This window comes from Myotis nattereri, assembly GCF_964212035.1.
Source record: "Myotis nattereri genome assembly, chromosome: 3".
Classification (NCBI taxonomy): domain Eukaryota; kingdom Metazoa; phylum Chordata; class Mammalia; order Chiroptera; family Vespertilionidae; genus Myotis; species Myotis nattereri.
Genome location: NC_138077.1, coordinates 42,720,563 through 42,746,525, shown reverse-complemented (window position 1 = coordinate 42,746,525; position 25,963 = coordinate 42,720,563). Strand labels below are relative to the sequence as shown.

Sequence of the window (25,963 nt, the reverse complement as noted above, 5' to 3'; positions counted from 1 at the left end):
GCTCGGCTTCTCACTCCAGGCGGAGCCGCGGCGTCTCTGCGCTGCCCGCCCCGGCGCCTCCAGTCCCTCCCGCGCGGCTCGGGCACCGGGAGCCGCAGACCCAGCCCGCCCCTCCACGTGCCAGCGGACCCGCCCCCGCTCCGGCCCCGGGCGCCCCGCTCAGCCCCCCGCCCCGGCGGAGAGGGGGCGCGGGCTCGCGCGCTCCCAGCGCCCCCTGCCGCCTCTCCCCAGCGGAGGAGGCGGCCCCGAGCAGACCCCGGCCGGGCTGGGCCGGCCCCCGCGGACGGGCCGGCGGGCGGAGCAGCACCGTGGGCACCGCCCTCGGCCCGCCCGCCGAGGAGGGGACGCGAGCCGGAGGCTCTCTGCACTCGGCCGCCGGGGCTGCGGGGACGGGACGGGTGTCGGCGCGGGCTCTGCGGGCGGGGAGCCGAGTCCAGGCCGGAGCCCGAGCCGCGGCGGGAGGCCGGAGGGCTGCGCGCGGAGATGGCGGCCGGGGCGGCCGCGGCGGCGGAGGAGGGGATGGAGCCGCGGGCGCTGCAGTACGAGCAGACCCTGGTGAGTGAAGCCGAGCCGAGCTCCGAGGAGTGCGCTCCGGGCGGCTGCTCCTGGGCACCCTCCCTCCCGCGCGAGGACCCGGAGCTGCCCGAGCCCCGCCCCAGCCGTCCGAGCTGGGGAAACTGAGGCTCGAGGGCCTGAGCGGTCGGAGGCTGCGGGACGAGCTGCATGCAGGTTTCTGGCCGAGGCCAGGCCTGCGGAGGACAAGATCAGGTGCTTGTCCGAGGTGTCCTTCCCATTACCTCTCCCCCCAACACACCGCGTTTTCTCCGCTCCTCCCCCTGACCACCTGGACCCAAGCCTCAGCCCCCCGCTGCCCTCCCCGCACCGCTCACACCCGGCGAACTTTATCTGTCTGCACTTCTATCTCCACCACCAAGACATTCTCTCTGTCCCCAGTACGTGCGTTTTCCTGTGCTGGACACAGAAACAGGCGTGTGTAGAAAGATGGGCAAACCCAGCCCCCAGCATTGGCAGGAACCCCTGCGTCTATTCTTTGGCAAAAAAAAAAAAAAAAGAAAGAAAGAAAAGAAAAGAAAGAAAGAAAAGGTGGCCTGCCCGCTGGGGGACAGGAACTTCAGGGGGGATGGGTCAGGCAGGAATGGGTGTGGGAACTGGGACCTTTGTCCATGCTTACTCTGAGTGTCCAGCCCCTACCCACCCGGGGGTGTCCCTTGACCTCATTAGAAGCAGGGGTCCTGGGGTTCTGAGCTGACTCGTGGCCACACTGTCACTGAGTGTTGGAGAAGCCTTTCGCCCGTCCTTGTGTCACTGGGGTGGGGGAGCCCAAACGCTAGGGAAGGGCTCCTTTTCAAACAGCTGGTCCAGGAATTTGCCCAGGAAGGAGGCAGGGAGGGGATCTCTCCAGGAGGGGGGAGCCCCTGGCTGTAATTGAGGCCGGGAGGCGCCCAGTTAAGAGAGGGAATGACTGGATGGAACAGGATGACAGGGAGAGGTGACAGGAGGGGGTGGAGCAAGGGTATAGGGCTGAGCCTTCACATCGGGTGGGAGGTATCGTCCATCCGCACGAGCCAAGAATGGGGCATTGGTCTCGGAAGCCAGGCACCGGGCCCTGAAACGGTGTCTATCTGTTGCACCAGCCCCAGCCCCATCTCCTTCGCCTGGTCTTTATCTCTGGTGTGAGTTCTCAGGGTCAAGCTCTCTCCCGGGCACTCTCTGCTCCAGCCTCTCCCCCTTCTCCTTTCGATCCCTTTGTCTTTTTCTCACAGGCTCACCTCCCACTCTGACATTGTGTCGGCCTGTTTATACTCTTACTTTGTTTCTCTCCCTTCCTCCTCCCTTCTTCTCCTTCCTCTTCTCTGCTCCTTCCCCTGGCCTCTCTTCCCTCCCCACCTCTCCTCTCTCTGGTTCTCTATCTTGTTCTCTCTCTCTCTCTTTCTCTCTCTCTCTCTCTCTCATCTTTCCCTCCCTCACCACCACCACCCCCCAGTCCCAACAGGAGCCCTTTGTGTCTCCAAGCTCTGCGGGTGGCAGCCGGAATCTACTCCTCCCCACCCCTCAACACATGCCCAGCTTGGCAGGTCTAGCCATAGCTCGGAGACTCTCCGGTCCCATCACCCCAGCATCACAGCCCAGCCATCAGCTTCTGCTGCCCCCCCAACCTACCACTGGACTCAGGGCAGCTCCAGTGTGGGCTGAGGCCACCAAGTACTCCCCATCCACCCCAGAGACTTTCCACTCCCAGCTGGAAGCTGGACTGGCAGGCTGAGGGGGATTGGGGGGAGGATGGAGAATAGGGACAAGGGGATTAGGGTGGGAGGAAGGGGTACAGCTGACTCGGTCACAGGCCAGAGGCCCAGCAGGAACGTGATAAGGATTGAGGCCCCGCCTGTTCCTAGGCCCGACTCAGCTGCCCCCAGCTCCTTGAGGACCTTATTGTTACCCGTATGCCCTTGACCATCCCTTATTCTCTGACCTTCCCTCCTCCCACTTCCAGAGCTGTAGGTTTTTCCTTCTCCCCTCCTCTGGGGCTTCCCTCCCACTCCTCCTCAGCGCTCCCCTCCCCCAGGCAGCGCTGTGAGAAGAGGACTGATTATTCTGCCACCCCCAGAGCTGTGTCCCTGTACCTTGGCGGTCCCCATCACTCCGGCAGGACGGCTCCCACAGTCTGCAATGTGCATTGTTCCCACACCCCAAGCCAAAGTGGGACCTGTGGGTTCAAGAGGGGATATGTAATCTGGGGGCTGGGAGAGGGGAGCGGAGGCCCCAGGGCCCTCCCTGAATCCCCTCTCAGCCACGCAGAGCTGCTAACCCTGTTTTCCCCCATTGCTCAGATGTATGGCCGGTACACTCAGGACCTTGGGGCTTTTGCCAAAGAGGAGGCTGCTCGGATCCGCCTGGCAGGGCCGGAGCCCTGGAGGAGCCCGCTGTCCCCTCCAGCTCCCCTGGAACTTCTCGAATACGGGCAGAGCCGTTGTGCCCGGTGCCGCAGTGAGACTCTGGGGTTGGGCAGGGGATCTGGCTGTGCTGTACCAGGGGACAGAGCCATTCATTAGAGCTGCCCACTGTGGGTTGGGGGCGGCAGGGGGGAGGAGCACTTTGGTGCCAGCCCCGTTTTTCCTTCTCTGCTCCCAGTCTGCTCCGTACGCTGTCATAAGTTCCTAGTGTCCAGGGTTGGTGAAGACTGGATCTTCCTGGTCCTGCTGGGGCTCGTCATGGCGCTGGTCAGCTGGGCCATGGACTATGCCATTGCCGCCTGTCTGCAGGGTGAGGACAGGGCTGCAGGGCCGGGCTGGGAAACACCAACCTGCTTCCTCCATGCCAAACTTGTCCAAGTATCTTGGCTACTTGGCCTCCTGAGTGCCTGTCTTCAGACATAATCACTGCCACTCCCATAGGCCGTGACTCCTCGCCTCCCCTCTCCAACTGACCCTCTTACCTACAATGACCTCTCCCCCACTGAAGGCCTCTAGGGTCCCTCCCTGCCCCTTTACCTGGGCTCTGTATGAGGGTCCCTGGGACAGCCTCTCCTGTCGATATGGCCCAGCGGCCAGGCGGGGACTGGGTGTGCCCCGCAGGGGTCCAGCAGCACTTCCTCTCCCCACAGCTCAGCAGTGGATGTCTCGAGGCTTGAACACCAGCCTCTTGCTCCAGTACCTGGCCTGGGTCACCTATCCTGTCGTCCTCATCACTTTCTCAGCTGGATTTACACAGATCCTGGCTCCTCAGGCTGTCGGTACAGTAGGGAGAGAAGGGAAGGGCAGAGGTAGAGCCTCCTGAGCCGGGCCCATGACATTACTCTCCTGGGACTCTCCACTCTCCAGGGTCCGGCATCCCCGAGATGAAGACCATCTTGCGGGGCGTGGTGCTAAAGGAATACCTCACCCTCAAGACCTTTGTGGCGAAGGTCATCGGGCTGACCTGTGCTCTGGGCAGTGGGATGCCCCTTGGCAAAGAGGTAACCGCGGGTTGGGGAATAAAGGAGTCCCTCCTGGTGGAGGAAGAAGCCAGGCCAGGGTCAGGGGGTGCTGCTTCCCCTCTCACCTCCTGACCCCCTCCCCCAGGGCCCTTTTGTACATATCGCAAGCATGTGTGCTGCGCTGCTCAGCAAGTTCCTCTCCCTCTTCGGGGGCATCTATGAGGTAAGGCGTGCTCTGGAGGAGGGCAGAGGAGAGGGGTGGGCTGCCGAGCCCAGCTGATTCCACCACTCTCACCAGAATGAATCCCGCAACACAGAGATGCTGGCCGCTGCCTGTGCCGTGGGAGTGGGCTGCTGCTTTGCAGCACCTATCGGAGGTAGGCGGCCAGTGCAGCCCCCGGCCCTGCCCCAGGCCTTGCCTCCCTTACCCTTCTCATCGGCTCTGAGTCCTGGCCCAGGCCCCCGCCTGAAGTGGCGCCCTCCCGGCCCCTCCCAGGTGTCTTGTTCAGCATTGAGGTCACCTCCACCTTCTTCGCGGTGCGGAACTATTGGCGGGGCTTCTTTGCTGCCACCTTCAGTGCCTTCATCTTCCGGGTCTTGGCGGTCTGGAACCGTGATGAAGGTGGGGGCACCTGGGGGATGCGGGGAGCCCCTGAGATGGCTCAGGTGGGGCCCTCGATGCTACACCTGCCTCCCTCTGCTACTCTGCCTTCCCTTCAGAGACTATCACTGCTCTCTTCAAAACCCGGTTCCGGCTTGACTTCCCCTTTGACCTCCAGGAACTGCCAGCTTTTGCTGTCATTGGGTGAGGAGCTGTGGGGCTGGGGCTGTGGGGGAGGAGGAGGTAAAAGAGGGAAGACCCCTCTTACCATGATGCTTCTTCCCTCTCCAGTATTGCCAGTGGCTTTGGGGGGGCGCTGTTTGTCTACCTGAACCGGAAGATTGTCCAGGTCATGCGGAAGCAGAAAACCATCAACCGCTTCCTCATGAAAAAGTGGGTTGGCTTTGGGTGTGTGAGGGTCACAGGGCGGTGGGAGGGGGAGTGACAGGTGAGCTGGCATCTAGTGGCCCAATCGAAAACAGGCACTCCAGCCCTGGCCAGTTTTGCCCAGGGTTAGAATGTCGGCCCAAGGACCAAAGGGTCGAGAGTTCGATTCCGGGTCAAGGGCATATACCTCAGTTGCTAGCTCGATCCCCAGCCCCAGTCAGGGCACATGCGGAGGCAACCAATTGATGTGTCTCTCTCACATCAATTCTTCTCTCTCTCTCCCTCCTCCCTTCCCTTCACTCTCTAAAAATATCAATGGAAAAAAATACCCTCAGGTGAGAATTTTTAAAAATATAGGCACTCCATTGAGAAAATCAGCCAATGGTGTTTTCCTGGTGGATTGAACTGGCACTTTTGAATTTGTAGTCAGTAGCAGAGGGATTTAGATCTAAGATTTCCTAGCCCTGGCCTGGCGCAGATAGCAGGTCTCTGGGAGAGTAGATGAGCCTTTGTTTACTCCAGGGAAGCATGGAGATGGGTGAGACTTTTTCTTAATCTGCAGAGCACAGCTCTCTCCGTTGTGACCTGAGGGTTGGGAGGGGGAAGCCTGAGACGTGACTTTTGTTGGGACTAACGTCCTTCAGGGAAAGGGCAGCCGACTGCCTGCTCCCTATGGCACCTTCAGTCAACTTCATTGTGACCCCAGCTTCTTTCCCCTAACCCTGACCTTCAGCCTCAGTCACCACATAGAAACAGACAGGGCAGAACCTCTTTCCTCTCGCACAAAGCCCTGCAGCTAGGGCTGCCAGGGGCAAAGGCAGGAGACACAGCTCAGAGGTGTCCCGCAGAGAGCTGGGGGTGGACTTTCTGCCACTGCTACCCACCGAGGGACTTTGGAGCCAACAGAAAGTTGTTGGGGCTCATGGTAACCCCAGTGGCCACCACCCTCAGGGCCGTCATCTCATGAACAGCAAAGGGGACCTTCTCTCAGAACCGTGTGCTTTCATGTAAGAGCCAAGCTCTGCTGCGACCTCCGCCCTGAGGTGTGAGGGCGCCCAGCCTCTCCCCTGTAGTAAGTGCACCGCCCGTGTTTGATGCTGTGAAACCTACCTCTCTAGACGCCTGCTCTTCCCGGCTCTCGTGACCCTGCTCATCTCCACGCTGACCTTCCCCCCTGGCTTGGGACAGTTCATGGCTGGACAGGTAACCCCAGCAGAACAGGAGCGTGTGCTTTTTCCTCTGGGATGCACCCCTCCTAAAGCCAACAGCCCCTGCCCCGCCAAGGGCCCCTTCCCTTCATTCTGTGTGTTCCCCAGCCTGAGGCACCCTTTTCCCTTACAGCTCTCACAGAAAGAGACGCTGGTCACCCTATTTGACAACCGGACATGGGTCCGCCAGGGCCTGGTGGAGGAGTTAGAGCCTCCCGGAACTTCACAGGCCTGGAGCCCTCCACGTGCCAATGTCTTCCTCACCCTGGTCATCTTCATTCTCATGAAGGTAGGGCTCCTTACAAATGGATAGCTAATGTTACACAGGCTTATTAGGTGCCAGGCACTGTTCTCTGCACTTTCCACGTATTAACTCCTTTAAGCCTTACAACAGTGCTATGGAAAGGTACTATTAGCTTTCCTGTTTTAAAGATGGGCATTCAAGCCCAGCCAGTGTGGCTCAGTGGTTGAGCATCGACCCCTGAACCAAGAGGTTACCTATTTGATTCCCTGTCAGGATGGTCAGGGCACATGCCCAGGTTGGCCAATCCCTGGTAGGGAGCATGCAGGAGGCAGCCTATTGATGTTTCTCTCCCATCAATATTTCTATCTCTCTCCCTTCCTCTCTAAAAATCAATAAAATTTAAAAAGAGCCCTAGCCAGTTTGGCTCAGTGGATAGAGGGTCTGCCTGTGGACTGAAGGGTTCCTGGTTCGATTCCAGTCAAGGGCACATGTCTGGGTTGTGGGCTTGGTCCCCAGGGCGGGGGCATGCAGGAGGCAGCCAATCAATGATTCTCTGTCATCACTGATGTTTCTATCTCTCTTTTCCTCTCTCTTCCTCTCTGAAATCAATTTTAAAAAAAAAAGATGAGAAGTTGAGACATAAAGGGATCATAATTGGCCCAACATCACATAACTACTGTCAAAGTTAGAATTTAAACCCAAGCCATCTGGTTCTGGAGTCCTTCATCCCTGGGAAATCTGGGATAGCTGGTAAATCTACATTTACCTGATAAGCAATGTAGAGTCCTTGGGGTGGAGCTGGGGGCTACCAGGAGCCGGGTGGCACCTCTACCTGTTTGAACTGCCTTCCACCTACAGTTCTGGATGTCGGCACTGGCCACCACTATCCCAGTACCCTGTGGGGCCTTCATGCCTGTCTTTGTCATTGGTGAGTCCTCAGTTGCCTGTTTCCCCTTCCCACCTTCTGGCTACCCCCTGGCCATACCCTCACCGCCTGGGAGTGGGTTTTGGTCCAGCCCCCGTCCCAGTGCCCACCCCAGAGGACTGTCCCTGCACTGAATGACCCGCTGGCCCCTCCCCCACCCTCTGACCCTCTCTCTTCCTAGTGTTCCCACCCTCCCCCTCCACTACCTATTTCTCTTCCCACTTCACTCCCTGAAGGAGCAGCATTTGGGCGTCTGGTGGGCGAAAGCATGGCCGCCTGGTTCCCAGATGGGATTCACACAGACAGCAGCACCTACCGGATTGTGCCTGGGGGCTATGCAGTGGTGGGTGAGTGCTCCAGTTCCCCACAGGTAGGGCCACAGGGTCTGAGGCTCTGGTGCCCCCTGCTGGCAGGAACCAGGCTTCCTTCAAATGCAGAAACCCAGTTCTCAGAACTGCCCTGAGGGTACCCAAAGGACTGTCCCCAGGTGGGGAGGGTCCTCTGGTCCCTGGGCACCCTGAGGAGACTAAAGGTGGCTTCCCTAGGAGCGGCTGCACTGGCAGGAGCAGTGACACACACGGTGTCCACGGCTGTGATCGTGTTTGAGCTCACAGGCCAGATCGCCCACATCCTGCCCGTCATGATCGCCGTCATCCTGGCCAATGCTGTAGCCCAGAGCCTACAGCCCTCACTCTACGACAGCATCATTCGAATCAAGAAACTGCCTTATCTGCCTGAGCTGGGCTGGGGCCGCCACCAGTATGGAGGGCCGGGCAACAGAGGGGTTATGGGTGAGGGGCAGAAGGTAGCCTAGGACCCCCTCACACCCACTCCAGCAGGGTCCACAGTCAGTGAAGCTGGGCGACCATACACCTTGCTCCCCCTGTCCAGAGCTCCCCTTGTCCATACCCTGGCAGGGACTACTCCTTGGCCCTTAGTCCTTGTCCCCTTGGGCTCTGAGCCTTCCTTATGGCCCTGCTGGTAGTGCTCCGGCTGTCCACCCCCTGCTGACCACAAACCAAGTGCCTCTCTCTGCCCCCAGGCAGTACCGGGTGCGAGTGGAGGACATCATGGTACGAGATGTTCCCCATGTGGCCCTCAGCTGCACCTTCCGGGACCTGCGGTTGGCCCTGCACAGGACCAAGGGCCGCATGTTGGCCCTAGTTGAGTCCTCTGGTGAGACCAGCTAGGGGCCAGGTGCTATGAGCCTCTCCCAGGGTCGCTGCTCAGGAAGGGGGAGGGAACAGGAATAGCCGGCATTTGCCAGGCAGGGCTTGCCCCCTGGTGTGTGGCCTGTGTCCAAGGCCCCACTCTGAGTGCCGGAGAAGGTTGGGGGTGGGGAGGAGGGCCTCACTGTCCTGAGTCCTCAGGCTCCTGAGTCCTCCCACCTGCTCTGTTCAGAGTCAATGATCCTCCTGGGCTCCATTGAGCGCTCACAGGTGGTGGCACTGCTGGCGGCCCAGCTAAGCCCAGCCCGCCGGCGGCAGCACCTGCAGGAGCGGAGAGCTGCCCAGACTCCTCCGCCACCCGATCAGGAGAGCCCCCCCAGCCCTGAGAGCTCAGTCCGCTTCCAGGTAGGGAAAGCCCTGCAGTCGCACGCACCTCCTCCTAACTGTGCGTAGACTGTCAGGAGGGCGACCCAGAGGAGTCAGAGGAGTCCTGGGGCCACAGCCTCACCAGCCCCTTTGCCCGCGCAGGTGGGCACAGAGGGCTCAGGCTTCCCTGCGGCCCGGGGGGACACTCACAAGCCCCTGAAGCCTGCTCTCAAGAGGGCGTCCAGCAACTCCATGAGCCTCAGGGAGAGTCCCCCAGGTGAGCCCAGCACCCGCTAGCACCCCTCCAGGCTCCCACAGAGCCGAGCCCGGCCTCTGAGACCACACAAGGGTCCCTGCGCCCCTTTGAGCTGGGGCACACCCCAGCGAAGAGGCTGCCTGAATGGACCAGGGGTAGAACCAGGGTGCCTCTCCCCATGCCCTCCTCCCCTCTCCCCCAAAGATGACATTGCCCCAGGGCCTTGTGTTTGGGAACACAGGGAACGTGGAGCAGGCTGGCATCGCCCTCAGGAGCCTCTTCTGTGGCAGTCCGCCCCCCGAGGCTGCTTCAGAGGTGAGTGGCTGGAGCCTCTCCGTCTAGCTCTAATGCCGAGATAACCTCTCCAGTAGCCCTGTAGCACCTGCTTCCATTCTCCTGCCCTTCTGCCCTCCTGGACCCAGCTCTGTCCTTGCAGTGCACCATTCCCCCCCACCCCCCACCACGCTTCTCACCTCCCTCCTCCCTATAACATCAATTCCTCTTCTCTCCCCCTCGGCTCTAACACAGTTGGAGAAGTCGGAACCATGTGACAAGCGCAAGCTGAAGCGGGTCCGAATTTCCCTGGCAGTAAGTGCTCACTTCTTTCTGCAGCTCAGGAGCACTAGACAGGGCAGGGCAGGGTCTAGGTGATAAACCTCCCCCAGTGGGGGGACATGCCCCCTCTCCCCAGCCCCAGCTGCCAGCCTCCCTCCCTCTCTCCTAGAGCGACTCAGACCTGGAAAGTGAAATGACCCCTGAGGAGGTAAGGTGTGACTGGACTCTGGACTCTGTTTCTTCCGGGATGTGTTCAGTCATCATCTTGGCTTCTGTCCCCATGGGAGGGACCATGGGGTAGGAAAAGGGGCAGGCCAGCTTTCAGGGAGGTGAGGGCCGCTGATGGCCCCTTCTCCCTAACCCTCCTAGTCTCATACCCTCAGATTCTGGAGTGGGAGGAGCAGCAACTAGATGAACCCGTCAACTTCAGCGACTGCAAAATTGACCCTGCCCCCTTCCAGCTGGTGGAGCGGACCTCTTTGCACAAGGTAGGGCCAGCAACCTGGGGCTGGCCTGGGTGGGGGTCTAGGTCCTCCCACAAGTTTGGGCTCAAGCCAGTGAGCAAAAAAAGGGACAGCAGAGAGTGGGCTCTGCGCTGAGCTGTTTTTCAAACACATTGCTTCCAACGGTGGGAGGCCAGGCGCGAGGTCCCCTCAGCCTCTTCCTGCCTGCCGTGGGATCAAGCATCATTTTTCCTCTTCTCAGCCTTGCCCCCAGGGAACTCTGGACCGAAGCAGCAACAAAGACTGGGCTCAAGCTGGGTAGAAGCCAGGAGGCCAGGCCAGGGTCAGAGCTAGGAGGAAGGCTGCCAGCTCCCAACAAGGCTGATACACCCACACTGAAAAAAATGGGTGAGAAACAGGCAGGAAAAGAAAGTCTAATAAACAAGCTAACAAATATCCAAGTAGGGGTGGGGACACTGCAGAGAAGAGATAAACAAAGATGAGAAACGCCCAGTGGGGGGCTTGGAATGTCAGACCCCAGAAAGTCTCACTTCATGTAGACCGGAGGGAACCGGGTAAGGACGCAGAGAGAGAGCTCAGCAGAAGGCAAAACCAGCCTGCAGAAACGGGGAGGAAACTTGCGTGCAGACAGGTGGGTGGTGGGTGAGGCTGACATTAGAGAACAGGGCTCTCTGTGGAGGATGGACGGCCTTGGCTCCCCAGAATGGGGCAGTGGCATCATTGGGCACCTTCAGGCCTCTCAGTGAAGGCAGGGCGTGCAGGCACACCCCGCGGGCTGCTAGGGCAGAAACCAAGGGGGTGTTTCAGCTAAATTGTTAGATTTAATGTGCAAACCTCTGAGGTGTGGGGGCCGGGGCCAGTGGGGGAGCTCCCAAGGTCTGCAGTTTGGACAGCTAACTTAGATGCAAGCTGTGCCTCAAAGCCAGTTTAGTGTAGACAAGCAGGGGCCCTGGCAGGGAACAAAAGAGAAACAAAAAAGCAAAAAAGTATTAAAGGAACTTATAAGCCTTTGGGTAAAGACCTCTGTTCAAAGTGAGTGAGGAACTGCAGTGCAATTGCAAGAATAAAAGGAGGTAGGCCTAGGAGGTAGGCCTGAGAATAATACATTTGACTTTTATTTAAAGCAGGGGTGGGGAACCTTTTCTCTGCCAAGGCCCATTTGGATATTTGTAACATCATTCACGGGCCATACAAAATTATCAACTTAAAAATTAGCCTGCTATATTTGGTCAAACATTTTATTAACTCACCCCTACTGCCTTGGCAGGGCCAGACCAAATGATTTTGCGGACCTTATATAGCCCGCGGGCTGGACATTCCCCACCCTGATTTAAAGCCTTTCCTCCTAAGACCGCTACTAAAGCTTTTCCATCATCTTACTTAGTTCTCAAACATCACATAAAGATGAGGATGATGCTGACATTTTATTAGTGCCTGCTATGTCTCAGGCACTGGGCTAAGCTGTTCACATGTTTGATGTAATTCTCACAACCACAGATAGTGTGATATTTCAGTTTTTATAGAAGGGGACATTGAAATTCAAAGTAGTTAAGCAATTTGGTCAAGAGATCACATAGCCAGTAAGTAGCAAAATCCAAGATTGACCCAAAAGCCTGTGGATTTAACCATTTTAATACATGGGGAAACTGAGGCAGTGAGGTCACTTGCCTGAGTCAGTATAGCAGAGTCAGGCCTAGAGCCCAGATTTCCTGGCCCCAGTCCCAGTATTCTTTCAGAGGGCCACGCTGTCCCTCTCCCTTTCAATTCACTGTTCCCAAGCCCAAGAAATGCAGGCTCTCCAATGAGCTCCCTGGTGTCTAATGAAATTAAAATGAAAAAGAACAAAGTAGGTGTTTGTTACAAACTTAAAAAAAAAATCAGAGGAAGAGAAACCTTTGAGGAACCGACTACCAAAAGTACAAAGAACTGGAAGTGATAAGAACATAAGATTAGAATTCAAAATGTCCTTGCAGGCCCGAGGAGTCAATAAGTAGTAGCTCAATTAAGTTCAGGAGGGGAACATCTAGAGGGGCAAGGGAATACAACTGGAGACTATTTAGGAAGCTGTGCAATTGGAGATCACCCTATCAGCTAAGTACCGCATTCATTCAGAGGCCACCTACCGAGAAGCTGTGAGTGGAGGTGGGGGAGGAAGTAGAGTGCCAACACTGGGTCAGACTGGCTGAACCTAATCCTCACTCCACCCAGTGTTGGCTAGCTGTGTAACCTTGTCAGATTTCTTAGCGTCTCTGTACTTCACTTTCCTTATCTGTAAAATGGGGATCTTAGTCCCTACATCATAGGGTTTTCTGAGGATTAAGGGAGGTCATACATGTGAGCCACTTAGAAAAGTACCTGGCACATAGTAAGTATTCAATATATTTTAGAAATTACTACTAGTTATGCTTAGAGGTGAAAAATAGGGGGCTTTAAGAGATGGTATAATGAAGGAAGTGTGCAAGAAATTGATATTTCAGAATAGGGTGAGTGATTAGGTGAGGCTGGAAGCTGGAGTGTCTGGTGGAATCTGAGAATAGAGAGACAGACTGAGGTGTGCTTGAAAAGGGTCCTGTGGGCCATTCTGGGGTGTCTGGGCTCTAACTCGAGATTGAGAAAGCTGATAGGATGTCAGAGCCAAGTTGGATAGAAGGGAGGCAGAAAGGAGAACCCATTAAGATGTAATAGTCCCACCCTGGCCGGTGTGCAAAGTGGTTAGAGCATCAGCCTGCATACCAGAGTCTCAGATTCATTTCCAATGAAGTGCACATACCTGGATTGCAGGTTTGATCCCCAGCCCCAGTCAGGGCGAGTGTGCCTCTCTCACCTCTATGTCTCTTTTCTCTCTCTCTCTCTCTCTCTCTCTCTCTCTCTCTCTCTCTCTCTATATATATATATATATATATATATGTATATATATATATCCTTCCCTCCCTCTCACCCTATCTAAAAGCAATGGAAAAATATCCTCAGGTGAGGATTAACCAAAAAAAAAAAAAAAAGATGTTACAGTCCCATCCTGATCAGGATGGTGAGGGAATCAGGAAGAATTGCCAGGATGTTCAGGAGGTAGATTAGTAAGGCTTGGTGACTCCCCAGGACAAGTAGTTTGCAAACCCAAAAGGCATATAGTTTATCAGAAGCTCACTCTGATTAGGATTGTGGAAACTTTAGGGGAATGATTTAATAGGATCCTTGAGAGAGGATGAGATGGATTATTAAACATAAGAAGACAAAGCCGAGGGATTAATAATACAGGAAATCTTTTTTTTAATTAATTTATTTATATATATATATATAAATTATTTATATATATAAATTAGAGGCCCAGTGCACAAAAATTTGTGCACTCGGGGGGGGGGGGTCCCCTCAGCCCAGCCTGTGCCCTCTCGCAGTCTGGGACCCCTCGGGGGATGACCACCTGCTGGCTTAGGCCTGCTCCCCAGGGGATTGGGCCTAATCTGGCAATCAGACATCCCTCTGGCAGCCCAGCAGCCCTGGGGGGATGTCCACTTGCCAGCGGGGAGCAGACCTAAGCTGCAGTCAGACATCCTTAGCGCTGCTGAGGAGGCAGGAGAGGCTCCCACCACCACCGCTGTGCTGGCAGCCATCAGCCTGGCTTGTGGCTGAGCAGAGCTCCCCCATGTGGGAGCGCACTGACCACCAGAGGGCAGCTCCTACATTGAGCGTCTGCCCCCTGGTGGTCAGTGTGTGTCATAGTGACCAGTCATTCCTAGTCTTTCTGCTGTTAGGGTCAGTTTGCATATTACCCTTTTACTATATAGGATAGAGTCCTGGTGCACAGGTGGGGGCCGGCTGGTTTGCCCTGAAGGGTGTCCCGGATCAGGGTGGGGGTCCTGCTTTGGTGTCTGGCCAGCCTGGGTGAGGGGCTGATGGCTGTTTTCAGGCTGGCCACACCCCCGTGAGGGTGGGGGTCCCCACTGGGGTGCCTGGCCAGTCTGGGTGAGGGGCTGAGGGCCGTTTTCAGGCTGGCGAGTGACTGAAGCTCCCAGCCTCTCCTTTTTTCCTTTTTTTTTTTAATTCTGAGATTTACTTACCTTCTATAATTAAAACTTTGTTGCCATCACTGGTGCTCCCAGCTCTGAAGCTGCGGCTGGCTGAAAGCAGGTATCTGGGGTTTGTTTGGCTTCTATAATTGAAACTTTGTTGCTGGCCTGCTCGCTCCAGCTCTGAGGCCGAGACTGGCTGAAAGCAGGTATCTGGGGTTTGTTTAGCTTCTATAATTGAAACTTTGTTGCTTTTGGAGCTGTTGCTTTTGGAGCTGTTGCTTTTGGAGCTTAGAGCAGGCCGCGGCACGAGGAACCTTGGCTTCCTCCATCACTGGAGCAAGCAAGCCTCCTGCTCGCTTCAGCTGCATGGCTGTCGGCCGCCATCTTTGTTGGCAGTTAATTTGCATATCTCACTGATTAGCCAGTGGGAAACGTAGCGGAGGTACGGTTAATTACCCTTTTGTCTTTTATTAGATAGGATATATATTATTTCAGAGAGGAAGGGAGAGAGAGAACGATAGAAATATCAGTGATGAGAGAGAACCCATTGATTGGCTGCCTCCTACACACGCCACACTGAGGATCGAGCCCGCAACCCAGACATGTGCCCTGACCGGGAATCGAACCATGACCTCCTGGTTCATAGGCTGATGCTCAACCACTGAGCCACACCAGCAGGACAATACAGGAAATCTTATTATGATATGTTTCCCAATGAAATCAGATGAGGAAATTAAAGATAACGTGTAGCATGTAGGATTCAAGGGACTTGCTAAACAATGACAGTTATGACATAGGTATTAAAGGAGCACAGAAAAACTTATGCTAAAATTACACTTCCACCTCCTTTTATAAGTACTGTCATGCCTTAGAAGGAGGAAGTTAGGAAAGTTCAGGAAGTTCTTTCCTAAAGAATTCAGCAGCTGTATAAGAAAACATTTTTAAAGTGTTAAGATCATTACAATGATTTCTGAGTAGCTGGTACTCAAGAAGCTGGGGTAGTAATGCCCATTTCAATTCGAGCATTAAGCCAAGAGGCTTACAAGTAAACTATAAACAGTGTGATAACTGATAGGCCAAAAATTCCAGGAACTGCTGAGTCAGTAGAGTGTTTTTTCAAGACATCTGGCCCAAGAAAATCCACTTGGAGCACAAGGGGAGCTAGCTGACAATTTCTGAACCCTGGCTGATTACACTGGAAACCTTGGGGGAAGGGTCCAAAGCAAAAAAACATGGGGGTTGGGGGGTACTCTTGGCCCTTGGACGGTAAGCTACATGTCAACAAGACCTGGGATGCTTTGGGCCCCAGAAAAGGCAAACTGAGAGACATAAAGAGGGCGGCAGGCCAATATTGGGGGGGTCGGAGCCAGGGTGAGGGAAGCCTTACATGTTCAGCCAGCTGAGGGCAAAGGGGAACCACGTGTCAGCCACCCAGGTGGGGTAAGAGGAACAGGATTCAGGGCCAGTACCCCTAAGGGGGTGTGGAACTTTCCTCCTGGATATATCCATGACTAATCGGACATCCGCCTAGGCCCACTAGGCAGTGCCTCCTCCTAGAGCAGCGGTTCTCAACCTGTGGGTCGCGACCCCTTTGGCGGTCAAACGACCCTTTCACAGGGTCGCCTAAGACCATCCTGCATATCAAATATTTATATTACGATTTATAACAATAGCAAAATTACAGTTTTGAAGTAGCAACGAAAATAATTTTATGGTTGGGTCACAACATGAGGAAGGTTGAGAACCACTGAGTGTACTGAAAAGTGGCCTGGAGCTGCTGGGCCTCTTCTTACTGATGACCCCCACCCAGCAAGTCACTGCACCACTGAGCCTCATGCTGCCTGTCCTATAGAATGGGTGTCAGACTTCTCAGGACTGTGATGAAAGTACACACTGATTAATGTCAGACTCAGCCAGGTGCCTGGCCAATCATTAGGTGTCATATTTGAACAGCTGTTCTCTCCACCATTCTCCTTGCTAACATGGGATGAAGATTCCGTCCTGTTTCTCATCCACATAAAGATTCTCGCTATCAAGTTTCTGAAGATTGGTTGTACAATCTCATTACACTTTGGCCTTCCCCCTCCCCCACCTTCTGTAGCACCCCCTCTATCCTGCCCCCAACCCAACACCTCCTCCTGGGCCCCTCTCCCCTTGTGCATAAAGTCCAATGTTCTTCTCCCCACCCTGTAGACTCACACCATCTTCTCACTCCTGGGAGTGGACCATGCTTACGTCACCAGTATTGGCAGACTCATTGGGATCGTTACCCTAAAGGAGGTAAGATGATAGTGGCTGTCAAAGCCACTTCCACTTCCAAAAAGGCATGGAAGCTTATGCCCAGCTCACCTGGGGGTAAGGGCTGGAGAGTACGAGCAGGGAGCCCAGACTGACCCTCTCACCTTTCCAGCTCCGGAAAGCTATTGAGGGCTCTGTCACAGCACAGGGCGTGAAAGTCCGGCCACCCCTCGCCAGCTTCCGTGATAGTGCCACCAGCAGCAGCGACACAGAGACGACGGAGGTGCATGCACTCTGGGGGCCCCGCTCCCGCCACAGCCTCCCCGGGGAGGGCAGCCCTTCTGACAGCGATGACAAGTGCCAGTGAATTCCTCAGCAGGCAGCCTGGGGTGGCAGTGGCCTTGCTGTCAGCCCGGATCCTACAGCTCTCCTGTCCCTTCTGCCGTGGGAAAGCAGGAGGCAGCTACAGCCAAAGGTTGGGGCCCCAGCCCCCCGTCCAGACCAGGGGCACCAGCCTCTACTTGGAATCTGACACAGCACCCACCTGCAGTGTTCCAAGGGCAGGAAGATCAGCACTGCCCTGGCGGGATGGGGATGGGGCGGGGTACCTGACCCCTGCTGCCCCTTTGAGGGGGAAAGGGGTAGAACTAAGATGGGTTTATACTGGAACCTCCAATGACCAGATGTATATAGAGATTTACAAAGATTTTTATATTAATTTAATAAAACAAATTCTTAAATAGAACAAAATAAACACCTAATGAGCCACTTATATAGAGAATGCCTGTGCCCATCAGCTCGTGTTCTTACCTTGGGCCCTCTTACCTGCCAAAGCCTACAAGTCCTGAAATCTAGCCACCTACACCCCATGGCCATAAAACTCCAGAGCCTGCTGTCCATGGAGTGTAGGATCTGCAGAGGCCTCCACTGCTTGGCCATCAACACTCTGGCTGCCCCCAGTACTGTAGCTTCGGCCTTTCCTTCAGCCAAAAAGGCACTGCCCTCCTTCCTCCCCAAGGAGAGGCACTCCCTCATGACTGTCACCGGTTGGCACAATTTCCGCCCTGCTCAGGGCCACCCGTGTGGCCCCCTGGTGGCCCTCTCTGGAAGAACATCGAAGTCCCAGCTCTGTAGCTACCAGAGCCCTGTCCTCTTCCAACTCCACCCTACAGCAACCTGGTGGGCTGGGAGCCACCGGGGCTCTGCCCACACATCCTACAAGGGACTGGGAAAGGGCCCAGACCCCTCAGAGCGGCCAGGAAAAGGGTGGGGGTGCACGCTTTCATCATTCCAATGCCTCCCAGAGAAGATCTGACTGAAAGAACAGACCAAAACCCCTCTTTCTTTACAAAAAAGATTTAGAGACAATGGAGAGGTGTAGCACAGGATGAGCCCAGCTGGGAAAGGGACCTGGGGGACGGCTCAATCCGTAGGCTCCCTGGGTGGGGGTGATTCTATCAAGCACGGTACATGGACTTGGAGGTGAGGAGAGAAGCAGAGAGGCGGGGGAGGGGCAGGGGCGGCCGGGCTCCCTCCATTCTGTCCCACGTAGCCCAGTCATAACTGCCCCCTCAGAGGTTCACATCATCAGAGGAGGAAATGTGTGGCGTTTTTGATTTAAGAACATGAACATCACTCTGCCACTGCTGTAGCCATGCCCCAGGGGCCCCGGGCAACCCCCGGCAAGCCCCAGGAGTGGGGGCTGGACATGCGCCCCCAGCCTGGTCCCTGCCTCCTCTCTAGACACTTTCATGCAAAACACACAATGAGGAGTGAGTGCTCCCAGGAGCCCCCCAGGCTTTGGAGCTCTGCTGGAAGCCTCAAGCCCACAACTGGGCACAGCGGCTGTGCCACCGCCAGGCATGATCTGCGTCACTGTTCCTCTGGCTCCACCTCATCCTCCTCTAAGGACACCACCCCAGAAGAAGCCACGTCAGAGGCTTGCCGCTGGCGTTCCCAGCTGCCCACCGGTGGGCAGAGCGGCTGGCAGTCCTCGCAGGGGGCTGGCTCCACCTCGGCGGGGGAAAGGCAGGACTCTGTGAGGGGCGAGTTGTAGGGCGAGTCCTGGGCCTCCAAGGGGCCCAGGCTGCGGAAGGCACTTTCCCGGCTGGGGGGCAGTTTGGCAAGAAGCAGCTCTTCACCCAGCAGCTGGGAGGCCAGGTGGGCCGGGGAGCCCAGCAACCCGTCCTCCAGGCTGCACAGACTAGAGCACAGGGTCTCTGGGGACACTGTCTGCGAGCAGTCGCTCTCAGGCTCCACGGAGCCCTGGCGCACAGGCCGGGAAAATCGGTGGCCAGTGAAGAGGTCCTGGAGGTGGGGTCCCAGGGGCAGCTGCCCAGCCATGTCTGTCAGGGGAGAGAAAAGGAGAAGATAACCCTGCTAGCCCCATCTCAATTGGCCAACCTGGAAGCCACATCTCCCCACTTGGTACAGCTCTAGGGATGGGGGGTAGGACCCAGGGAACTTCAGACAAGTCACTTAACCTCTCTGCCTCAATGTCCTTAATGGTGAGCTGGGGATTCTTACATACCTACCTTATGGGGTTGCTGAGAGAACAGTCTGGCACACAGTAAGAAAGCAATAAATGCAGGGATACCCTACATGTCGTGCAGGCTGTTCACTGCCCACAGGGAGTGTGTCCAAGGCAGTAAGTGAAATTCAGACCACACTCTGCTCACCAAGCAGCATGCCCTGGCATGGGGCTGTGCCCACCAGGAAAAGGAGAACTTTTTTCAAATTTGCACAATGATTCCGCATGGGCTAGTAGTGGCCTTGGATAAATGCAGTTATTTTCATTATACCAGGGGTCAAAGCAGGCCTGGAACTCAATCAAACAAAAACATTGTGGTTCGGGTCTGTCTTCATCTCGTTCATCCCAATCAGTCCTCTCTGGACCACAGCAGCAGTCTCAGCTGCTTTAATGTACTGCCCACTTCAGAGAATGTTAATTAGCTCAAGGGATGAGGCATGTGGACGCAATCTTCAAAGACAAAGGGGTGGAAGGGGGATGGTGGTCTGGGAGGCTTGAGCCCAGAAGCTACAGAGAAAGTCAGCCATTTGGTCCCGGGAACGGAAGATGAAAGGAGGGCCTTGCACAGCTGCACAGCCCCACGGGGTCCCTTCTGCAAGCACCAGCGGAGAGCAAGGCCCACTAGCCTGGAATGGGAGGACACTAGGCTGGAGCCAAGCAGCCCTGTGGGCAGTCCCGGCTCAGCAAGCTTCCTGTTTGCCTGCGCCACAGCCCCATGAGGTGCTGTGGCTGCTGCACTGTGCGTCTGTGCTGCCTCGACCAGCCAGGAGGCTGTCTTGAGAGGACTTTCAGGGGCAAGGCACGGCAGACCCTCCCAGAGAGACAACATGGCTGCACAGAAGGTGCTGGCGAAGTCTCCGGCTTTTTTTTTTTTTTTGAGGGCCTCAAGGCCCAACTGCATAGATGGGCAGAGAAAGGAACTACTCCATTTCCACCTGCTGACTGCCCACCCACGAGAGTGGAAAGTCGAGGATTACCTGGACAGAGCCTGCCTCTCTCCGCTCCCCTTCCAAAGGCTGAGGACATTCCGGGTCTCCCCTTCCAAAGGCTGAGCTCTGGATCACAAGGCCTATCAGGCAGTTTCACCCCAGTTGGCAGTACTAGTACGGAATGTCCCCTCACCTGAGTCAGTTCCCCCAGCAAAGTCCTCATCGTAGGATTCATCGGTCGAGTCCTCACCATCCACTGAAGACCATGCCCGGAGTTTGGCTTCTGCAATGGCAAACTGCTCAGCCACTCCTGTTGGGGAAGACACGGAATTCATTAGCAGAAGTGAACTAAGGTTAGGGCTCAGCTTGGAGACAGGAGAGGGAAGACACATGGGTGTGGAAAGACTCCAAACCCCACATCAGGCCCAAGGAGATGAGAGAGAATATCCCTAGGACAAATGTGTGGCTGATTCTCTGTCACTCACCTGCCGCAAAGCGAGCCTCTTGCTCACCCTCACTGAGATCCGAATAGGAGGAAAAGGCTGATTCCAGGGCAGCAGGAGAGTCGCTTGGCTTGCTCCAGCCCTTCCATTCAATAAGGTGAGCCACACGACCCTGGGCCATGGCAGTGGGCTTGGTCACGTGGTCCTTCACCACCTGGGAAATACCTAGAGGTGAGGCAAAGTCAGAAAGCCTGGTAAGAGCATGGGTCAGAGAACATCTGGGAGGGGAGTGTAAGGGTGGTGGTAGTGAGGGTCCACATGTGCCTTTGGCGGGGCAAGGGGCAGGGATTCACCTGAGAAAGAGAGGAAAAGGGAGATAGCAGCAGGAGCTCAAAGGATACAATCCCCAAGGGCATGTAACAAAGGTCCAAATGGCCAAAGGCATGGGAAGGGGTGCATACCATGCAGGGAGGATCTGGCCAGTGCAGCGATCTCCTGGATAGTTAGGGCTCTCCGGGACTTGGGCAGCATCGCGACAGTGTCTCCAACATTCACCTTGGGTGACAGAATTAGAGGGTGAGTGCTCCTCTGACAGCATTGTCCTCCCACATGCCCATACCCCACCCAAGGCATCAAGGGGATATGGGAGCTGGGAAGAGATGACAGGGCAACACATGTTTCCCAAAGGCTGCTGGGATATGTAAAAAGGTAAGAAGCCAGGACCAGCAAATTATGCGCCCCCCCCCCCCCAGGGAGCAATGGAGATGTGGACAGACCCAAAGGAGCAGAACTACAGCTAAGCCTCTGCCTTCCAAGCTCCCAGAGGAGAATAAAACAGTTCTGGAAGAACATGGAGCAGGGTCTTTGAGAAAAGAGGAAAGGAGAAGGATATAACATCCAGGTCCCCTTCCTTTTACCCCTCTTCTCCTCTGTCTCCAGACCCACATTCTAACTGGTTCTGGAGCCTATCACAGCCACAAACTCAGGATGATCAAAAACAAACCCAACACCTTCTCCCCATATCTGGCCCTCACTTTGCATCATCCCACCATTCTCCCATTCAGCCTGGCTCCAAACCTCAGCATTACCACCAACTCCCACATAAGCTTTCCCTACGCACATCTGTTGTTAAGACCTAATGATTCCATCTCCAAACTGCCTCTAATACTACCCTCATCCTTTGCAAATGCTCCTTGCCCAGATTAGCATAGTGGCAGTCCCCCAAGCTCCTCCGACTCCATGCTATTTTCTCAGCCTCCTCTGTTGTGTAAGTGTTCTCCTTCCCCCTTTCCATGTCTGGCTGGCTCTTTCTCACCTTTTGGGCCTTGGCTGAAATATCACTCCCTCAGAGAAGGCTTCCTGGCCACCCTACCAGTTGTCTACCCTCCCTCTGCAATCTGTAACAAGTCACCATCCTCTACCAATGTATCTTGGGTGTGTAATTATGGTCTATTTTATGTGTTTCCTTATTTCTTGTTGGTCTCCCTCACTGGTCTTAAGCTCTTTCAGAAATTCGGTCTCTTTTGGTCACTGCCGCACGCCAGTGTTTAGCACAATGCCTGGTACAGAGCAACCTCTCAAAATACATAGGCCGAATGAACAAGGCAATGTATAAATGTACCCCATTTTCCTGGGGTGCCACTGGTCACCACAGGTCCTTATTTAAAATCTTTCCTGGGCCCCTTCACTGTCCAGTGAAGTGCAAGCTCACAGCCAGGCACTGAAGGACTCTGTGAGGCCCTGCCTCCTACCAGGCCTGCTTGGAATCCACCACTGATCTCCTCTGTCCATAAAACCCCACTTCTCACTTTCCTTGTCAGCAGGCAGCTTCCTGCCTTCCTCCAGGCAAAGAAACCCAGCTTTTCCCTGGGCAAAGAATGCCATCTTTGCCTGACAAATGCTCCCTACCGTTCAAGGCCTGACTCAAGTGCCACCTCTTACTGTGTTTTCAGTCGTTTTCCCATCCCCAGCATCACCCTTGCATCTCTCCTGAGGGATCTCAGGATGGCAGGGCCTGAGTCTGATTCACCTGGGTTCCTACCTCCACCCTGCACCTGGCTCTGTGCTCCTTGGCAAGCCCAGGCAAATGTTTCCCTCAGCAAATGAATGAAGCCAGAGGTACAGGCACCCTCCCTGGCATTGCCTAGCTCTACTCCATCAGTTCCCACCCCTCACAAGAGGGGCTCCACTGCCCCTTGACCTCAGGCCCACCCTCTCTGTCCCTCCCCTTCAGTACCTGGCTGACAAGGCCCCCAGGGTGGCGCCGGTAGCCTCTGGCCAGGCCTGGAGGGAGGAGCACCTGCTGGGTGTTTCCTGGCTCGCTCTCCCTCCCTCCCCTCACTCCCCCCAGCCGCCACCATCCGTGCCAGCACTCCGCGCAGCTGCGGCCCAGGCCCAGAGAAAAGGTGTACGTCTCCCTGGCAACCCATCACCATGCAACAGGGTCTCCCGGGATATGGCCCGGGATGCGCTGACGTCAGCGCCGAGGGCGCGAGCAGCCCGCCCGCCGACGCTGGCAGGGCGCCGAGCAGAGCAGACCGGTGGGGGCGGCCTCACTGCCGGCCGGATAGCGCCTCCGCTCGCAGGCAGAGGAAGCCAGGAACGCCAGGAACGGGCTGGCGAGGCGGCTGCGAGGGATACAGACCCCCTTCGTGTGGATACGGCTCCCCCACCCCCTACCAACACCAGGGGCCCAGCACCTCTGGCAAGTCCTGACTGTCCACGGAGGAAGAGGAAGGGCGCGAGGACCGGCTCCAGCCTCGGAGGGTACGAGCAGATCCCAAGGAAGAGAGAGAGAGGCCCCGAGGAAGTTCGATCCACTCCACAGCCCACGCGGGGTCCGAGGCCACTGAGGGGTGGGGGAAACGCTGTTCAGCTGGGCTCCCACTTCTGCCAAGATCCCCCCTTTTCATCCGGTGTTGCCACATCATTCCTCCCCCCGCTCCCCCCCCCTCTCAGAATACCAGCAGCCAACCACCTGGTGCTCCCGCAACTCTGCAAGCCCCTCTCCCACCACCCCTAGCCTTTCTGCTCCTGAGGCCATTTTGTGGCAGCCACTGACCACCTTCCTCCACTGGATATATTTTGCCATTAAAACCCTCGGGATGAAACCTAAACTTTGATAAATTCTGAATCCTCTCTGGGTTTCTCAGCCTACCCATTCCTCTTGGAAAGCACACCTCATTCATCCTTCCACCGCCATCCCCGGCCCCCTCCCCACCACCATCTTGGCCCTTTGCAGGCTTGCTGCCTTCCTGCTCTTGGTTCTTTCCTCTCGCCAGGCTCGGCTTTACTCTTCTTCTCTGACAAGCCCATGATTTTTTCTTTCGTCCCAGTCCCCTAAGGCTGTTTCCTGATGGCCTGTCTGGCCCCAGCCTGGCTGTTCCTGTTTCAGCCTGGTTCCCAATATCTAAGCCAAAGTAATTTTCCTCTTGCCACCTGAGCACCCTACTCCTCAGGTTCCCATCACCTCCCAGATCACATCTACAGTCCCTGGTCTCACCTCTGCGACTTGTCTGACAAGTCCATCGTCCTCCAGGCCCTTCACGCTGCCAAAGAAACATTTTGCCCAGCACAGAAATCATAGGCATGCTGGCTGTATTGATGCAGAGAACCAAAAGCCCAGAACTGCTCCAGGCTCAGCTCCCAGTTCTATTCCTATTTTGGTTCCGGATGTTGAGCCATTCTCCTCCCCACTTGGAACCTGTTCCTAGTCACATAAGGAAAGTGTTCCTGTCTCATGGCTTTGAGGAGGTGGGAGTGCCAGGGGCCCAGCCAAGCTCTGTGGAGCTCAGCTAGCTGAGGCCCTTCCCCTAGGCAGTGCCAACAGGCAATCAATGTATATCACAACTGACCTTTAGCTGGAGCAGCCGTCTCTGTCCCTGGACCTCATCCAGCTGGTGGTTCCCAGAAATGCTACCAACCAGAAGACAGACACAAGGTTACAGGCCATCCCTGGCCCCAGCTGGTACCTAATCCTGAGGTCAGCCAAACTCTCCCCTGACTACAGGAGGGAATGACCTCCTGAGCTCCAAGCCGTTACAGGGCCAGAGAGATGAGAGCAGCCTTATGCTTCTCAGCTTCAAACGCTGAGGCGAATGTGGTACTACAAATCCCAGAATTCCTCATGGGAACCCAAGGAAAGTACAAATCTGAGTCTTAGTTCCACAGGACCTCAAGTACCAACCAGACGAAGGCCTGTGTGACTGACCCACCTATGCTGAAACCCAGGACCCATCAGAAACGTAGCCCTCAACATCTTAAGTTCCTACCTGGCCTTAGGCTTGGCGAAATCCATGACACTGAAGTAGAGTGGCCAACCTCAGATGCACAGGACTAAGACCAGGCCCCAGCATGCACCATCCAGGGGAACCAAGGCAAGGGTCAGCAGTTGTGGGCAGGAAGACCTGATGGCCTCCCTTTAGGCTCCTGTTTCCCTCCTCAGGGTAGGGTGATTTGTTGTTATTGTTATTGTTGCGAGTGGGGGAAGGGAACTAAAAGAGTTGTAAGAGGTGAGAGGTGATCAGGTGCACACAGGTGCCCCAAGTTGGGTCTCAGTCCCGTTCATCAACCATCTGACTCTGAAGTGGGGGGAAGGTTTAATTAAAAATTCCCTGGTAGGGTACTTGGCCAGCGTTTGCAGGCTTAAGGAGGTTGGGACACAGACAGGAGAGGCAGGTTCCCAGGATAGGGCCATTCCCAGGACAGCAAGAGAGGTGTAGGAACTGGGTGGTGATGGTGATGAGTATATGGGGGTGGACAAGGACAGTCGCCATGGGCTGGTGAGGACTGACTAACCCCTCCCCAGGCCATGCGCCTCCTGCCACCCTCAGCGGTGGGAATCCAGGCGGAAAGACACGAGTCCACCCTGCAGAGCCCAGAAGCAGGCAGGCCCTGGGACCGAACCCAAGTTGATTCAGCCCTCTCCCCGCTCAGGCCTGCTCCACTCCCTCCTCTAGCCTGGCCCGCCTCCCTGGCGCAGGCTCCTCCCTCTCCCGACGCTGGCCCCTTCCTCAAGGCCCCGACCCACCCGCGCACCGCGACCGGTCTCCGCAACCAGTGCCCGGCCTCTTACCCTGACCCGCCGGGCTCCGAGAGCCGATACAGCCCATGGCCGGGAACCCAGGCACGCTAGCCCGCGCTCGGGACCCGGGCCATCGGCTTGCAGAGGGTCGGGCCGCGGCCGCCACCAGGGAGGGGAAAACCCGTCAGGGGAGGGGGGTGGGAACCGCGCATCCGCCACCGCTCCCGGGAGAGGGAACCGGTCCGGTGACGTCAACGCGGGGGGCGTGACCATTCACGTCACCGCCTAAAGTGAGCGGGTGGGCGGGGCCGTGTCGGCGTCAGGGCCACGCAGAGCCGGCGTACGGAGAAGCTTGTCCTCTGCTCCCAGGCCCAGCCACGGAGTGACCCCTCAAGGCGGGTGGAGCGGGGTAGGGTAGGGGAGTCGACGTGTCTTGGCGGGATTGACGGGGCCAGGCTGCCAGTAGCACTGTATGGGCCCATAGGACCTCACTGCATCCAACCCCCTCGTTTTATAGGTGAGCCCTTGTAACCAAAAAGGACTCGCGGGCTATGAACAGCCTGAAACTCAGGCCCACCTCCACGCAAGAGGAGTTTGGATCACATTCTGCTAGGAAAGTGAAACCAGCCAAGTGTATTCTACTGAATACCCCACAGCTATTGTCTCCCTCCCCCCTCCTAACCA

The 25,963-nt window shown here is 56.1% G+C and overlaps 2 protein-coding genes across 3 annotated transcripts; one reads left to right on the top strand and one right to left on the bottom strand.

The window, feature by feature from the left end:
• Positions 1-468: 468 nt before the first annotated feature.
• CLCN2 (chloride voltage-gated channel 2) lies at positions 469-17,146 on the top strand. Its single transcript, XM_081086585.1, has 24 exons — positions 469-555; positions 2,850-3,006; positions 3,151-3,282; positions 3,623-3,751; positions 3,840-3,973; positions 4,080-4,157; positions 4,233-4,311; positions 4,431-4,556; positions 4,655-4,739; positions 4,827-4,928; positions 6,041-6,125; positions 6,264-6,419; positions 7,233-7,302; positions 7,536-7,646; positions 7,845-8,058; positions 8,342-8,475; positions 8,701-8,873; positions 8,997-9,111; positions 9,332-9,405; positions 9,619-9,678; positions 9,815-9,853; positions 10,029-10,133; positions 16,310-16,396; positions 16,527-17,146. Exons 1-24 carry the CDS (start codon positions 484-486, stop codon positions 16,719-16,721), a joined length of 2,712 nt encoding a protein of 903 aa, XP_080942711.1. The 5' UTR covers positions 469-483; the 3' UTR covers positions 16,722-17,146.
• On the bottom strand, positions 17,057-25,535 carry FAM131A (family with sequence similarity 131 member A). Of its 2 annotated transcripts, XM_081086587.1 has the most exons (7): positions 25,331-25,535; positions 24,111-24,171; positions 22,956-23,104; positions 20,718-20,811; positions 20,299-20,481; positions 20,007-20,123; positions 17,057-18,699 (listed from the first exon to the last, which is right to left on the bottom strand). In XM_081086587.1, exons 4-7 carry the CDS (start codon positions 20,785-20,787, stop codon positions 18,227-18,229), a joined length of 843 nt encoding a protein of 280 aa, XP_080942713.1. In that variant the 5' UTR covers positions 20,788-20,811; positions 22,956-23,104; positions 24,111-24,171; positions 25,331-25,535; the 3' UTR covers positions 17,057-18,226. The 2 variants fall into 2 exon arrangements, with proteins under 2 accessions (XP_080942713.1, XP_080942712.1); XM_081086586.1 differs by lacking the exons at positions 24,111-24,171; positions 25,331-25,535 and adding an exon at positions 23,759-23,950.
• Between the last annotated feature and the right edge of the window lie 428 nt (positions 25,536-25,963).